Source organism: Scyliorhinus torazame, chromosome 13 (genome assembly GCF_047496885.1).
Source record: "Scyliorhinus torazame isolate Kashiwa2021f chromosome 13, sScyTor2.1, whole genome shotgun sequence".
In the NCBI taxonomy this organism is placed as follows: Eukaryota; Metazoa; Chordata; class Chondrichthyes; order Carcharhiniformes; family Scyliorhinidae; genus Scyliorhinus; species Scyliorhinus torazame.
Genome location: NC_092719.1, coordinates 183035448 through 183051689, shown reverse-complemented (window position 1 = coordinate 183051689; position 16242 = coordinate 183035448). Strand labels below are relative to the sequence as shown.

Below are 16242 nucleotides of genomic sequence, written 5' to 3'. Positions count from 1 at the left end.
AGTAGTGGGAAGTTGTGCTTGGAGTTCAAGGAGATAGGACAGGTGCTAAATGAATATTTTTCGTCAGTATTCACACAGGAAAAAGACAATGTTGTCGAGGAGAATACTGAGATTCAGGCTACTAAACTAGAAGGGCTTGAGGTTCATAAGGAGGAGGTATTAGCAATTCTGGAAAGTGTGAAAATAGATAAGTCCCCTGGGCTGGATGGGATTTATCCTAGGATTCTCTGGGAAGCTAGGGAGGAGATTGCTGAGCCTTTCGCTTTGATCTTTAAGTCAGCTTTGTCTATAGGAATAGTGCCAGAAGACTGGAGATAGCAAATGTTGTCCCCTTGGTCAAGAAGGGGAGTAGAGACGACCCCGGTAACTATAGACCAGTGAGCCTTACTTCTGTTGTGGGCAAAATCTTGGAAAGGTTTATAAGAGATAGGATGTATAATCATCTGGAAAGGAATAATTTGATTAGAGATAGTCAACACGGTTTTGTGAAGGGTAGGTCGTGCCTCACAAACCTTATTGAGTTCTTTGAGAAGGTGACCAAACAGGTGGATGAGGGTAAAGCAGTTGATGTGGTGTATATGGATTTTAGTAAAGCGTTTGATAAGGTTCCCCATGGTAGGCTACCGCAGAAAATACGGAGGCATGGGATTCAGGGTGATTTAGCAGTTTGGATCAGAAACTGGCTAGCTGGAAGAAGACAAAGGGTGGTGGTTGATGGGAAATGTTCAGACTGGAGTCCAGTTACTAGTGGTGTACCACAAGGATCTGTTTTGGGGCCACTGCTGTTTGTCATTTTTATAAATGACCTGGAGGAGGGCGTAGACGGATGGGTGAGTAAATTTGCAGATGACACTAAAGTCGGTGGCGTTGTGGACAGTGCGGAAGGATGTTACAAGTTACAGAGGGACATAGATGAGCTGCAGCGCTGGGCTGAGAGGTGGCAAATGGAGTTTAATGCAGAAAAGTGTGAGGTGGTTCATTTTGGAAGGAATATCAGGAAGACAGAGTACTGGGCTAATGGTACGATTCTTGGTAGTGTGGATGAGCAGAGAGATCTCGGTGTCCATGTACATAGATCCCTGAAAGTTGCCACTCAGGTTGAGAAGAAGGTGTGTTAGCTTTTATTGGTAGAGGGATTGACTTTCGGAGCCATGAGGTCATGTTGCAGCTGTACAAAACTCTGGTGCGGCCGCATTTGGAGTATTGCGCGCAATTCTGGTCGCCACATTATAGGAAGGATGTGGAAGCATTGGAAAGGGTGCGGAGGAGATTTACCAGAATGTTGCCTGGTACGGAGGGAAGATCTTATGAGGAAAGGCTGAGGGACTTGAGGCTGTTTTTCATTAGAGAGAAGAAGGTTAAGAGGTGACTTAATTGAGGCATACATGATGATCAGAGGATTGGATTGGGTGGACAGTGAGAGCCTTTTTCCTTGGATGGTGATGTCTAGCACGAGGGGACATAGCTTTAAATTGAGGGGAGATAGATATAAGACAGATGTCAGAGGTATGTTCTTTATTCATTGAGTAGTAAGGGTGTGGAATGAGCTGCCTGCAACAGTAGTGGACTCGCCAACATTAAGGGCATTCAAATGGTCATTGAATAGACATATGGACGATAAGGGAATAGTGTAGATGGGCTTTAGAGTGGTTTCACAGGTGGGCGCAACATCGAGGGCCGAAGGGCCTGTACTGCGCTGTAATGTTCTATGCTCTATGTTCGAATAGCTTTGTTGAGAATTTAGAGGCAGTTTCGACAGCACTTCGGGTTGGGGGCAGATTCAAGGGAAATGCCTATTCGGGGGAACCATAGATTTGAGCCATTGAAGTGGGATGGAAATTTTCAGAGATGGGAGCAGAAAGGAATTCGAACACTAAAAGATTAATTTCTTGGGGGTCATTTTGCAGGATTAAAGAAGCTGGGAGCGATGTATGGGCTGGAGCAGGGGGAAATATTAAGATACATGCAGGATCGAGACTTTGCCAGAAAGGAGACACAGAGCTTCCCAGTAGAGCCGGCTTCCACATTGCTGGAAGAGGTGCTAACGACAGGGGGACTGGTGAAGGGGGTAGTATCAGCGGTTTATGGGGCTATTTTGCAGGAGGAGAAGGCGCCACAAGAAGGGATCAAGGCAAAGTGGGAGGAAGAGTTGGGAGAGGGTATGGAAGAGGGGTTCTGGTATGAGGTGCTCCGGAGGGTGAGCTCCTCCACCTCGTGTGCGAGGTTGGGGTGATACAGCTGGAGGTGGTGTACAGAGCGCACCTTACAAGGGCGAGGATGAGCCGGCTCTTTGAGGGGGTAGAAGATGTGCGTGAACATTGCGGTTGGGGGGGGGGGGGGGGGCAAACCACGTTCATATGATTTGGTCCTGTCCAAAGCTGGAGGATTACTGGAAGGAGGTGTTTAGGGTAATCTCTAAAGTGCTGCATGTGAAACGGGACCCGGGCCCTCAGGAGGCCATATTTGGGGTGTCGGACCAGCCGGGGTTGGAAATGGGCGCGGAGGTGGATGTTGTAGCCTTCGCCACATTGATCGCCCGAAGGCGGATCCTGTTAGGGTGGAGATCAACCCTAGGCGTTATTCATAGTGCACTTTCGAGAATTGGATCACATCGAACATTAGGGGGGTTGGGGGCTGGGAGGGTTGGGGGGAGGGGGACTGTATGTGTTAATGGTGACTATGGGTGATTCCTGATTCCTTTTTGTCATTTGTTTATGTTAACATGCGGGCCAATGTTTGGGGTTTGGTGGGAGGATGGGATTGTTGTTATTGATATGGGGATTGACATTACATTCGTTACTGATTATTGTTTATTGTTGGGTGTACATTTGGGAGAAAATGTGAAAAAGGAGGAGAATAAAAAAATATTTTAAAAAAATACTGGTCCCCACAAGTGAGGTCCAAATGGAATGGCACTTGGAGGGTCTTGCAGGCGATCGGGTGGGGTGGCATGGCTGATGCCACCCAGGCACCCTGGCACTGTCCACCTGGCATCCTGGCAGTGCCACCTGGGCACCCAGGCAGTGCCAACAAGGTGTCAGCCTGGCACTGCCAGGGTGCCCAGGCAGTACTGCCAGGTGGGCAGAGGCCCTGCCAGGGTGCCATGCTGGCAGTGCCAAGGTGCCCAGGTGGCATTTTGCTTATGCCAGGGATCAGGCCCAGGCTGCCCTGTCCATATGAAGTGGGTGAGGGGAGGGCTCGAGGACCCCCCCCCCAACAGGAGAGTTGGGGAGTTGCAGGGGTTTGTGGGTTATGTCGGGAGGTTGAGTGATCGGTAGCGGAGCTCCTCAGTGCAGGACATGCGCCTGAGAGGGACGTTCCCTGCTGAGGCTCGGAAAGTAACAGAGCGCCTTTCAATAGCAGGGTCATTCCCGCCACTACAGGTGCCGGGAACAACCCCACTAATTACACCCAGCACGGGACTCTATTTCTTTTACGTTAGATGGCACCCTTAAGAAATATATCAATAGAAACATAGAAAACAGCAGCAGAAGGGAGTCCTTTCGCCCCATCGAGCCTGCTCCACCATTTATTATGATCATGGCTGATCATCAAGTTCAATACCCTGATCCCGCCTTCTCCCATATCTCTTGATCCCTTTAGCCCCAAGAGCTATATCCAACTCCTTCCTGAAATTACACTCCAGAATGTCAAAGATCGCAAAAGAGATTTTAAAAAAGACATGAATATGGAAGTCTGAATTATGGTCAGTCAGATTTGTGGGTAACAGTTATGGTGAAACACATTGTTGCCTTTATTTATATTGCATTGGTGAGCCAACAATTAAAAGATGCTATAATGGTCCATAAGTGGTTTCTTTATATCTAATTGTTTTTGTGTAGTTATCTTGTTAGAATTTGAAGATTGAATTCTATATGTGTTTATACTTTGTATCATACAGTTCGGTTACTTATATTGCTGCACATGTACCCACAGGATTCATTTCAAACTCCCAACAAAAATGTTTCTCTCTGACAGGAAACGCAGGACATAATATCAGTTACCACTTTGTACAGACTATTCATCCGAGTGATCCATCATCGCTCACCAGTGCGGCTCCCTACCCCAGCGCAAGTGAGGGTGCAAATCCTCCTACAGGTTAGTAGCATTCAGTCCCTAAATATGACAACGAGGAGGCGGAAAACATCACCCAATTAATCCACGTTTCCAAATAATTGTAAATGTTTGTGATTCAGCCTGCCTGTAAAGATTTTGGGGATTCACTTGATGGCACCAAACGTGAGTATTGCTGAAAAGATTGACATAATGTTGAAGCCTTTTGTCTCGCATTCAACAGGATAAATGCAAGAATGCTAAATTTGAAATGATCACTATGATTTGTACTACAGGAGGCAAGGGTGCTGATTGGCTGAGACATTGCCATGGAAAAAACAATGTGGAATATAGGCCCCCAAGTGCCTTGGTAATTCAAAACAAAGTGCAATGGTTGAACACACTCCTTTTGTTTGCAGCTAATGGATTCCTGTATATGATTGTATATCATTTTGAGAAAGTGTGAATGAGCCACACTATGAGCTTGACTGATTGTCTTAATTTGGTTGTTACTGCAGTTATTAGTGCAGTTCAGAATTGTTCAGCTAGTGGTGTCCAATTGCAGAATCACAATCTAACAGTCAATTCCTTTTCTAGATGCTCGTTCGGCATTGTGAGCTTATTTATGAACATGCCAATGAAAGAAGCCATCAACACTTCTACCACGTCTCTCTATCATGGCAGAATTTTTGATTCTGTCTTCATTGAACTTATGTGAAGATTTCCTCACATACCTCAATCCACTCCTGTCCACGGTCAGATTCACTTTTGAGATGCAGAAGTCTAACTCCCTTTCCTCAGTGTAATAGTTGAGCAATCTCCTAATAGGTTCGCCACTACGATCTACGATCACCAGTCGATACACACATTAGGAGTTGTATAGCTCTACACAATATAAGATTGGCCTCATCACTAATTTGTAAATAGGGCCCTACCTATTTGATCACCTTGCAGGCTGGGCATAGAAATAGCGGGTGCGATTCCCTGGCTTTCCCACGGTGATGGAAGACAGCCCGCTGTTGGCCAGCAGTGGGATTTACCATTGAATCCACCCCAAACTGCAATCTCGCCCACAGTGTATCAAAGCTATCTGGTGGGTCAATGGCAATCCTGATCTATCATTGTTTACTGAGTATCACGCAAACACTGAAATGGATCAAAGACCACCTCTTTCGGATCTGAAAAGTGCCCTGTCTATCTGATATTGCCTTGGAAGGGCTAAATAGCTCAAAACTTTGACCAGCAGGTTAATCAACCTGTTTCATACTGCAACATGCAGTGGTTACTCAAATGACATTTTCCACTAACAGGATGCAGCTGTCAGTCCAAAAAGGCATTTTCCTGCCACATAATTGATAAGAATTCAGCGTCGGTGTGATATCAGGGACACAGGTCATAGTTCCCAGTGACTGGCTGATTAAATCTAACAACATGTTCCTTTATGTTGGCTTCCTCCTGCTTCTATTTTCTATGAAAGTGGAATTAGACTACTGAGTTGAATGACAGTCATGATCATAATGAATGGCGGAGCAGGCTCAAAGGGCCGAATGGCCTCCTGCGCCTATTTTCTATGTTTCAGTTGTTCATAATAGGTGTAGAGTATAGATTGTACTCAACCAGCCCATGCCAACAACACCCAAAACAAAACGTTCACTGTTACATGTGATTTTGTGATTGGGCAGCATTTATTGAACACTCCTGAGTGCACTAATAGCTACAGTAAAAAACAATTTAAGATAATCTCTCAAATTCATAATGTGGCTCATTTACGCTTGCTAGAAGCAGCATACTTCCATACACAGGGACCCGTTCTTTGCAAACAAAAGGAATATGTCCAAGCCTTGCACCTTTTTGAATGACTTGGGAACTTGGGGAGCCTATCATTCCCTGCCACTTTGTCCATGGCAACGCCTCAGTCAATCACAGTCAGCTAACTAATCAATTAGTACTCGTTTCTCCTGTTGCATAATTTGCTGTGATCAGTTGAAATTTGACATTCATGTGTTTGTCATGATCTGTGCATGACAAAATGCTTCGGCAAAGTGTTTCTCTCTTCAGCATTCTTTTCAGGATCATGAAAGAGGGAAAAGTATTGCATTGTCAGTCTTTGTTGTTCAATTAAAGCTAAAGTTAGATGGAAGTTCAAATCAAGAAATTAAGTTTGACCTTTGACACGATGCTAATTTTAAAAATAGTTAGTCTTTTTATTATTTTAAATACCATATTGCCGTAAACTCAAAGGTCAGTTTGGAATTCAGGCAACTGAACACTGAAAGGCTTGTACAATCTCAGCTAACAAAGTACCCTATGGAGGTACTGCTTTTATTGTACTTCACTTTTCAGACTATTTTCAGTCATTTCCTGAGATTTATGGAACTTAATCTTGCCAAGCCTCCAGTTCTATTAAAAACAGCCACAGTGAGAATGTGTAAAATTGCCCCCAAACACTTTCTAAGAAATGACAGAAAGTTGAAAAATTGTATTATTTAAACAATGCTCATTTATATCATGGCATGGTCTGACCGAGGAAATCTTTGATCATATGGGTCTTCTCGCTATGCAGCATAATAGCTAACTATTTCAAATCTATACTTCTCAGGATACTTTCAGTCATTTAATCACTTTGAAGGAATAGAAGTGAAATAAAATTCATAGGTACCCTCATTCGTTGGTAACTCAGGGAATTTAACAGGATAAAATGTACCAGTGCATGTATTGTACTTGTTAATCCAATTAACAAAATCAAACATAACAATGCATGTGTACACATGTTAAATCCATTTTAAAAAATCAACACAAATGTATACCAGGATAGGTCATCGTCAAACCTTCCTTGGATAGAGTCCGCATTTCAACAGTTTGTGTAAATAGCTAATTCTACTTGTCCAGCATTGACGAAGAATTGAGTGTTTTTCTGGATTTGTTTCCAAATCCCTGTTGTCAATGTAAGTAGCATCAGTTATATGGGATTTAAAGAGTATTGGGTACGCAACAAAGGGCAAGTTGGATAGGCTTACTAATCATTGTAAGAAGTCTTACAACACCAGATTAAAGTCCAACAGGTTTGTTTCGAATCACTAGCTTTCGGAGCACCGTTCCTTCCTCAGGCGAATGAAGAGGTGGGTTCCAGAAACATATATATATAGACAAAGTCAAAGATGCGAGACGATACTTTGAATGCGAGTCTTTGTAGATAATTAAGTCTACAGGTCCAGACGGAGCAACTGGAGCGAGCGATAATCAGACTGCTCCACTGCTAGCCCCTCACCAGTCCCAGGATTAGAGAGGGTTTGGTGCCGATTTTGGCATCGTAAAACGCCACAGTTCCCATGCCAGCGTCGACACTTTGCAGCAAAATCGGAGAACCCAACCCCATCTTTCTCCATGCACCCGATTAGGATCCCCATTTTAGAGCTTTAAGAAATTATTCTTTGAGAAATTAAATTCAAGATTTCACTTTTATTATTTATTGGTGTTACTGCAGAGATGAGAGAAGTGTTTTGGCCCTTGAAATGTTCGTAGATGTACAAGGGGAATTTCTTATCAAATTATAAACCAGCATATGTATATCATCATGACTGTTTCAACAAGGGCTTGTTATCCTTTCTAAGAACTAATTCTGAGGGTACTGGAAGCCCTTTAGAGTACCCAAAATCATCACCTTCCTCTTACCTGTTATAGAGGGAGACCACAAAAACTCAAGATGCAGAAGAAGCTTATAGAAGGCACACAGTACTATATAGAGTGTGGTGATATGAAAGGATTTATAGAGCACCTTTCAAAACTTGAGGACATCCCAAAGTGCTTTACAGCCAAGGAAATACTTTTGAAGTATGGTCACTGCTGTAATGTTGGAAAGCACAGCGGCCAATTTACACACAGCAAGATTGCACATTGGCTGTGGAGTACTTTGAAGTCACGAGAGAGAACAGTGTCTTTCTTCTTTATCCAAGTAAAACATTTCCTCTTATCTGTGACAATAAAGAAGACTAGAATATGGTTGCTTAATTCAAATGCTGTTGAAGGAAGCTGTGCGGAATTATAGAACTGGGAATTATAGAACTGGGAATGTTTCAAGGCTTTTGAGTGAGTGAAAGGGGCTCTGTGTGTGTGTGTTATGACCTTGGTGAATCTAACACAGTTGAACATATGTCATTCTTTGTGGGTGAGACCGTTTTTTTGCCAGCTCTGCTTTTCCATCTAGTTTCCCATACCAGTTGTAATGCATTGATAAAAGATCCAAGAGAAAACTACAATTGTTTGCCAAAAATCCTTCGTTCTTGAAATCCCTTACAGCAGTAGTAAATACAGCCTTTTGACCTGATAGTTACATGGGGAAGTTGTTCTTCATTCCCTGCTTCAACTAGTCATCATGTCAACTTTCTATCTCACTCATGTGGGAACTGGACGACTGAGGACCTCTTTGTTAATCATTGGTTTGAACTTCGGTAATTTATTCAGACCTGGGGACTGGCATTTTAAAAAATATATATTCCCTGAATCTGTAACGCAGAGTCTCCACACACATATTTTTATAATTTGTCAGGAGGCACATAAATTTCAATACCGTGACTTACTGTTCATACAAATATATCATAGCCCAGGAAAAAACTGTGGACGGGTGGGACATGTTTCCATGCTATCAGAGAAAAACCCTAGATCTCATCCAATGCTGGTGTTTTATTTGTATTCTTAGACTATTTGAAATATCAGCAAGTTGTGGAACTAGGGGCGAAATTCTCCTACCCGCCCCGCCACATTTCTGCGTCGACCGGCCGGCGGGTCTCCGTAACACCGGCCGGTCAATGGGGTTTCCCATTGTGGGGCAGCCCCACGCCGTCGGGAAACCCCCCGGTGCCGGCAGAACGGAGACTCCCGCCGGCGGAGAATGACGCCCCAGAAATTTTTGGTTGGATTCTCTGTCCATTCCTGAAAGCGTGATTCTCCGGACACACTGCAGTGAATGGGAGACTTGGCTGAGCACCAAATCCTTTGTCTTTGCTTGTGGTGGTAGCGGGGCGGACTCGCAATGGAGAATCCCGGACTTTAGCTAACTTCATGACAGGCAATTCTCCCCCAAATGTTTAAGTGTGATCTCCAGTGGGAAATGCGGTGTGATTCCCAGCGGGTGGGTCGACGCTATCCAGATCGTAATCCACCCATGCCTAGACATTTTTGTAGGTTTGGGTGATTTGCGCCATGGAAGACCCTGGCAAACCCGGCTCCTCAAAGATCAGGGCACCATTTTTAAAGGGCACCCTGATCTTAAGGCAATCCTACAGATGTGACCCCTCCTCACAATTGCCAGCAAAGACTCCCCCCCCAATTGCAGTCATCCAGCCCCCCCAAGTGAGTGGAATCCTGCTATAGGGTCGCCAAAGGCCCTCCCCTTCAGGCGGCCCCTTCAAGCCCTCCTTCCCCCATTTCAGGACACACCCCTTACTGCCAGGTTGGCACTGCCAGGTTAGCACTACCAGGGTGTCAGGAGACAGTACCATTGCACAGCTCTGCCATGCCCCTGACCACCCGGGGATCCAATGTTCTCTGAGCCTCCAGCATGGTCATCATTTCTGATGTTCGGTAGTGAAGACGCGTATCGATTTGAATGGCCCTCACGCTGTGCCAGTGGGTACAGAATACCGGGAATGGGAGAATCTGGCTTGAAATGGTCGCAGCATATTTAAATCAGTGCCTTCTGCACTGTAAAATTCTATTCTATGAAAATGCTGATTTAAATATGCTAATTTGGTTTACGCCCAATGTCAGTTCTGTCTGGCAGATTGGTTCTGCTTGCCAAAAGTTGATCCACATGTCTCTTCCATATTCTATCATCTCGCGTTTCTACGGTGTAGGAGACCAGTCCTGCCTGTGCTAAAATGATGGCAGGTATCCACATTTCACTTGTGGTATAGTTCCTTTCCAGAACGTACTCGTCCTGGTGAAAAACATTTCATCTTGTTCTCCTGCCATATGACATGATCCTACTCTCTTTTCTCAACAATTTATTTTGTCTTGGGTGGTTTTAGCAAATCAAAGGCTGTGTGTAGTTGACGTCTAACCATTAGCAATGCCAGAGAAACTTGGGCTGTTGAATACGCCTTATTCCTGTACATGAGCAGGAAATGGCTCAGGTGTTTAGACAATGAACCTTGTTCTCTAGTTACCTTCAATGAATGTTTCACCGTCTGTACAAAACGTTCCGCCAGCTTATTTGTGGCAGGGTGATGAGGAGTGGATCAGCTGTGTTGAATTCCATTCTCCTTTTAATAGTGTACAAAATGAAATGTGGCCCATTATCACACACGAGTTGTTCAGGGTAACTAAATCTGATTAAGCCTTCACCCAATCTCTCAATGGTTTTCTCCGCTGATGTTGTCTTCATGATGGCAACTTCAGGCCCTTTCAAGCGAGCATCAACTATAATGAGAAACATATGCCCTTCAAACGGTCCGGCATAATCAACGCATACCCATTGGCAGGCCTCTCCTAGCCATTCCCATGGGCGTAATGGGGTTAATGGCAGCAGGGTCCACACTTTTATGCCAGACGAACACACTCCCGCCTTCTACTTGATTTTGGCAAATAACTCTGGCCACCAAAAATAGCTCCTGGCTACCTCCTTCATCCGTACCGTTATGGGCCAGAATTTAGAAAACTCCAAAGTATATCATGGAGTTCAACTGAAGCCATGTGATAAGGCAAAAACATTTCTTAAAGGGACGCTCCCCAAGAAAGTACAATACTACAGTGGCCTTTGTGTAATGGATTTAATACATGTTTTCTTAGTACTGGTGGAATGATGACTCTCATTCCACAGAGACAACCTGCCTATACAGATATTTCAAGATTTTGAGTGGAATATGGCTTTAACTCAGGATTTGCTCTTGAAGTCTTTCCTTGAAGCACCAGGTTCATGACCTCTGACATATGGGTGGCATGGTAGCACAGTGGTTAGCACTGTTGCTTCACATCTCCAGGCTCCGGGTTCAATTCCCGGCTGGTCACTATCTGTGCGGAGTCTGCATGTCCTCCCCATGTCTGCGCGGGTTTCCTCTCGGTGCTCCGGTTTCCTCCCACAGTCCAAAGATGTGCAGGTTAGGTGGATTGGCTATGCTAAATTTCTCTTTGTGTCCAAAAATGTTAAGTGGGGTTACTGGGTTACGGGGAGAGGGTGGAGGTGTGGGCTTAAGTGGAGTGCTCTTTCCAAGGGCCGGTGCAGACTTGATGGGACAAATGGCCTCCTTCTGCTCTGTAAATTCTATGATTCTAGTACTGGATCATTTCTGTATGCTCCTTAACTTGTCATGCACTTACAGGAGTGTTTTTACTAGCTTGCAGTAGAACATGTTTCCACACGAACTGCTTATCAACAAACTACTTGGTAAGGGTAGTCCATTTGCGTTCCATGAAGGCTTGACTGACGATACTTGATCATGTATGTGTGTGCTGGCAAGAGCAATGCCCACCTCTGCATCCTGCTCGCTGCCATTGATGGAATTGCGGTATGAGGTCCAAGAATCATTGTTAGTGGATGATGGTCTGTCAATAAAGTGAATTCCCTCCCATAGAGGAATTGATAGAGCCGTTTTGTGCCTAAAATGGTTCCTTGGGCTTTTTTAGCTATTGGTGTGCAATTGCTTTCAGCCTTTTTCAAGATCCTTGTTGCGAAGGCTATCGGCCTCTCTTCACCTGTGGGTATTATGTGGGAAACTATCGCCCCAATCCTTTAATAAACAGTTTTTATTGAAGTATTTTTGGCATATAAAACAATGACATTGCATAGTACCATAAAAAAGGAAAAGCAAATACCACATAGTGCAAACCACGACTCCATTCACGCAAGGACCTGCCTAAACCACCCCCTACTCTACACTACCCTAGCCCCCCCCCCCCCTTGCTGATGATTAATTTTCCGTGAAGAAGTCAATGAATGGCTGCCACCTCCAGGCGAACCCCGATAATGAACCTCTCAAGGCGAACCTAACCTTTTCTAGACCGAGAAAGCTCGCCATGTCAGATAGCCATGCTTCGGTCTTCGGAGGCTTTGAGTTCATCCATGCCAACAGTATTCGTCGCCGGGCTACCAGAGAAGCAAAGGCCAAAACATCGGCTTCCTTCTCCTCCTGGACTCCCAGGTCCTCCGACACCCCAAAGATTGCCACCTCAGGACTCATTACCGCCCCAGTTTTCAAAACCAGGGACATGATATCCGCGAATCCCTGCCAGTATCCCGAGTCTAGGGCACGACCATAACATGTGCAGGTGATTAGCCGGCCCACCGGCGTATCTGGCACACTTGTCCTCCAGCCCGAAAAATTTACTCATCCGGGCCACCGTCATGTGGGCCCGATGCACGACCTTAAACTGGATCAGACTGAGCCTGGCACATGTTGTGGTCGTGTTTACTCTGCTCAGAGCTTCTGCCCAAATACCGTCCTCCATTCCCCCCACCCCCGGAGCTCCTCTTCCCACGTAAACTTCAGGTCATCAGTCTGTGTATCCTCTGCTCCCATTAGTTCTTTGTAAATATCTGAGACTCTACCTTCACCTACCTCTCCCCTAGAAACTACCCTGTCCTGCCTCCCCTTTGGCGGGAGGCGTGGGAAGGATGGCACCAGTCTGCGCACAAAATCCCACACCTGTAAGTATCTAAAGTCATTCCCTCCCACCAGCCTGAACTTCTCCTCCAACGCCCTCATGCTCAGAAAGTTCCCTTCCAGGAACAGATCACCCACCCTCACAATCCCTGCCCTCCGCCACAGTCGATACCCACCGTCCATGTTCCCCAGGGCAAATCAGTGATTGCCGCAGATTGGGATCCACGCCGATGCTCTCACTTCCCCTATATGCCTCCTCCACTGGCCTCAGATCCGCAAAGCCGCCACCACTATAGGGCTGGTGGAGTACCGCGCCGGCGGGAGTGGCAGAGGTGCCATAACCAGGGCCGCCAAACTGGTATCGCCCCAATCCTATAAAGGTGATATGTCACGTGCCAGTTGCAGGGGTAAATTTGGATAAAAATGTATCAGGGCTTCTGACTTGAGTAGCACCTCTTTGGTTTGCACGAATGCTCTCTCACATTGATCCACCCATGTCCACTTTTTATTTTGGCGCAGTAAATTGTGTAAGGGTTTTAGAATTGTAGTCAGATTAAGGGCAAACATTCCGTAGTCATTTAATAAGCCTAAGAAAGGTTGAAGTTGGTTCACATTCTGAAGTGTGGGCGCCTCAGTAATGGCTTTGACTTTCAAAGGTGACTTATGCAGTCCCTTGGCCTCGATGACATGTGCCAGATATTCGATTAAAGATTGGAAAAGTTCATATATGTCTTTTTGGACCCTTATTCCATAATCTTCTAATTTCTGGAGTGTGGCATCTAGGGTTGTGGGGATTTCTTCCTCATTATTTCCAGTAACTAAGATATCGGGCGGGATTTACCGACCAATCCGTTGCCTGTTTTTCGGTGGCAAGGCGGCCAGCCAGTGGCATTTTCTATTCCCGCCATTGTCAATGGGATTTCCTGTTGACTGCACCCCTCTTCGCCGGGAAACCCATGTGCTGTTGGTGGGACCATAATATCCCGCCGGTGTGGACAGCAGGTAAATTCCCCCCAGGGTCTAATTAACACTGGACTCCATCTAATCCGCTTAAAATCTGGTCCATAGCTCGTTGGAACCATGCTGGTGTGGAAGTCTTTAATAATCGAAATAACCCTTTGAGTTTCACAATCGCCCAAGAACTGTTGTGAATCTGGATCCACATTCTTTTGAAGATGTGCTTGACTGAGGTCAATCTTACTGAAATGTTGGCCTCTGGCCAACCCAGGGAACCGTCATCATCAATGGCAGAGGATACCGCTCTGCACACAGTACAGGATTAATAAAGTCTTTAAAATCACCACAAGTGCTTGCAGATCTATTTTTTTTCATCATGGGTACGATCGGAGTGGCCCAGTCACTCACGTTAATGGGTTCCAGGACTCCCGTTTTGACCAGACATTCTTGTACTTCTTCTATCCATAGAATCCCAACATAGAATCATTACAGGAGGTTATTTGTCTGATTGAGTCTGCACTGACCCTTTGAAAAAGGACCCTACTTAGGCCCACTCTCCTGCCCTATCCCCATACTGCCACCTAACCTGCATACCTTTGGACTGTGGGAGGAAACCTGAGCACCCGGAAGAAACCCACTCAGACAAGGGGAGAACATGCAAACTTCACACAGTCACATAAGGCCGGAATCGAACCCTGGTCTCTGGTGCTGAGAGGCAGTAGTGCTACCCACTGTGCCACCGTGCCGCCTCTACCTCGGGGCTGATTGCATATGGCACTGACCTAGCCTTTAAGCATCTCTCTTGACTTTCTTCCTTGATCTTCAGCTTTACTGAGATGTTCTTCATGCTTCCCAGCTCACCGTTGAAGACAATGGCACGTTTCTTCAAGATTTTGTGTAGACTTGATTCGGAATCTGTCATTGAGATTTACCGCGGCCCAATTTAATCCGATCTTTTCCAGGCACGTTCTTCCCATTAGTGCCGGATAATTTCCTTTCACCAGATGCAAGGACAAATCTGCCACCTGTCCATCTAATTGCACCGTTACATCAATACGGCCCCTCAACAGAACCACTTCTCCAGTGTAGGTCATTCACACTATCTTTGAGGTTTTCAGAGCAATATGTTGGAGCTTTTCTGGATAAACAGTTTCTGATACCAATGAGATGGCTGCCCCAGTGTCCACCTCCATCTTCAACGGCTGACTGTTCAGTAATGCAGTGACCCGGTAACGGTTTGTTTCGCCACCAATGGCCAGTACCTTTAATGACAATTCACCTTCGGACTGTGAATCAAGTTTCTTCTCATGTCCTTTTTGTACCATGCGGATGCTTTTTCCTTAATTCAGTTTCCCACTTGATTTATTTGGCTCTTGCTTTTTGCTTGTTTAATTTCCAGCAAGTATGTCAATGTGGCCATTTCTGCCACAATTTCAGCGTGTGATGTCTTTGCTCCAACAATCTGTTGCTGAGTGCCCGATGGCAAGTGTGAGTCTATGTCGGTATTCACGTTTCGATCGACAGCTTGTGAATTCTTCTGCGTGAACTCAGTTTTGTTGGCTGCTAATTCTATTGATATGACAACTTCCAAAACTTTCTTTACGATCAGGTTGCTTTCGGTTAACAACCGCTTTTGAATAATTCCATTCCTTAAATCACAGACTAATCTATACACATCTCTGAATTCTTGATGTTCTGCCAGTCTTTTCAGGGTGACTACGAACCGTACAATCGAGTCACCTTCTTCTTGGTTGCTTAGGAAACCTAATCCTTTCTGTGATGACGAAAGGTTTTGGTGAATAGTGTCCCTGCAATGTTTCCACTGTTTCATTGAGGATGTTCGTGCCTGGCTTTTCTGGCTGTACCAGATTCCTCAGGAGCATAAATGTTCAATGCTTCCCCCCCATTATGCTCAGGAAAGTTTATAATTTTATATCTGCTGCTAACCTGTTCGCTTGAACAAATTGGTTGAATCTCTCTGTGTATGAGTTCTATCGCTCTACATTCTTGCCAAATGGCCCCATGGCTCCAAAATCTCCTGCTATTTCTCACTATGTGCCATGGATATTTCGCACAATCTTGCTTCCTTTCTCCCCAAAACAAGCAAACCTGAGCTCAGTTTGTTTTCCTTTTGTGTTTTACAACACGCACAGCTCTAAATTTATTGTTGCAGGATACCACCTACTCACGCTGCTCTCAGTACTATTACAGATCGTTCCGCAGGGATCAGTGCGGGGACCTTTGCGGTTCGTAGTGTATATAAATGATTTGGAGGAAAATGTAACTGGTCTGTTTAGTAAGTTTGCAGACGACACAAAGGTTGGTGGAATTGCGGATAGCAATGGAGGACTGTCAGAGGATACAGCATGATGTGGATCGTTTGGAGACTTGGGCGGAGAGATGGCAAATGGAGTTTAATCCTGACAAATGTGAGGTAATGCATTTTGGAAGGTCTAATGCAGGTAGGGAATATACAGTGAATGGTAGAACCCTCAAGAGTATTGAAAGTCAGAGACATCTAGGTGTACAGGTCCACAGGTCACTGAAAGGGGCAACACAGGTGGAGAAGGTAGTCAAGAGGGCATATGGCATGCTTGTCTTCATTGGCCGGGGCATTGAGTATAAGAATTGGCAA

General features: G+C 45.2%; 1 protein-coding gene across 4 annotated transcripts in view; it reads left to right on the top strand.

Moving 5' to 3' along the window:
• Positions 1-16242, top strand: part of fbln2 (fibulin 2) — a 288042-nt gene that overhangs the window by 14392 nt on the left and 257408 nt on the right. For all 4 annotated transcript variants that reach the window (XM_072472536.1, XM_072472533.1, XM_072472534.1 and 1 more), the window contains one exon: positions 3979-4098. In XM_072472536.1, the coding sequence (XP_072328637.1) occupies positions 3979-4098 (120 nt within the window). The remainder of the gene's footprint in view (positions 1-3978; positions 4099-16242) is intronic.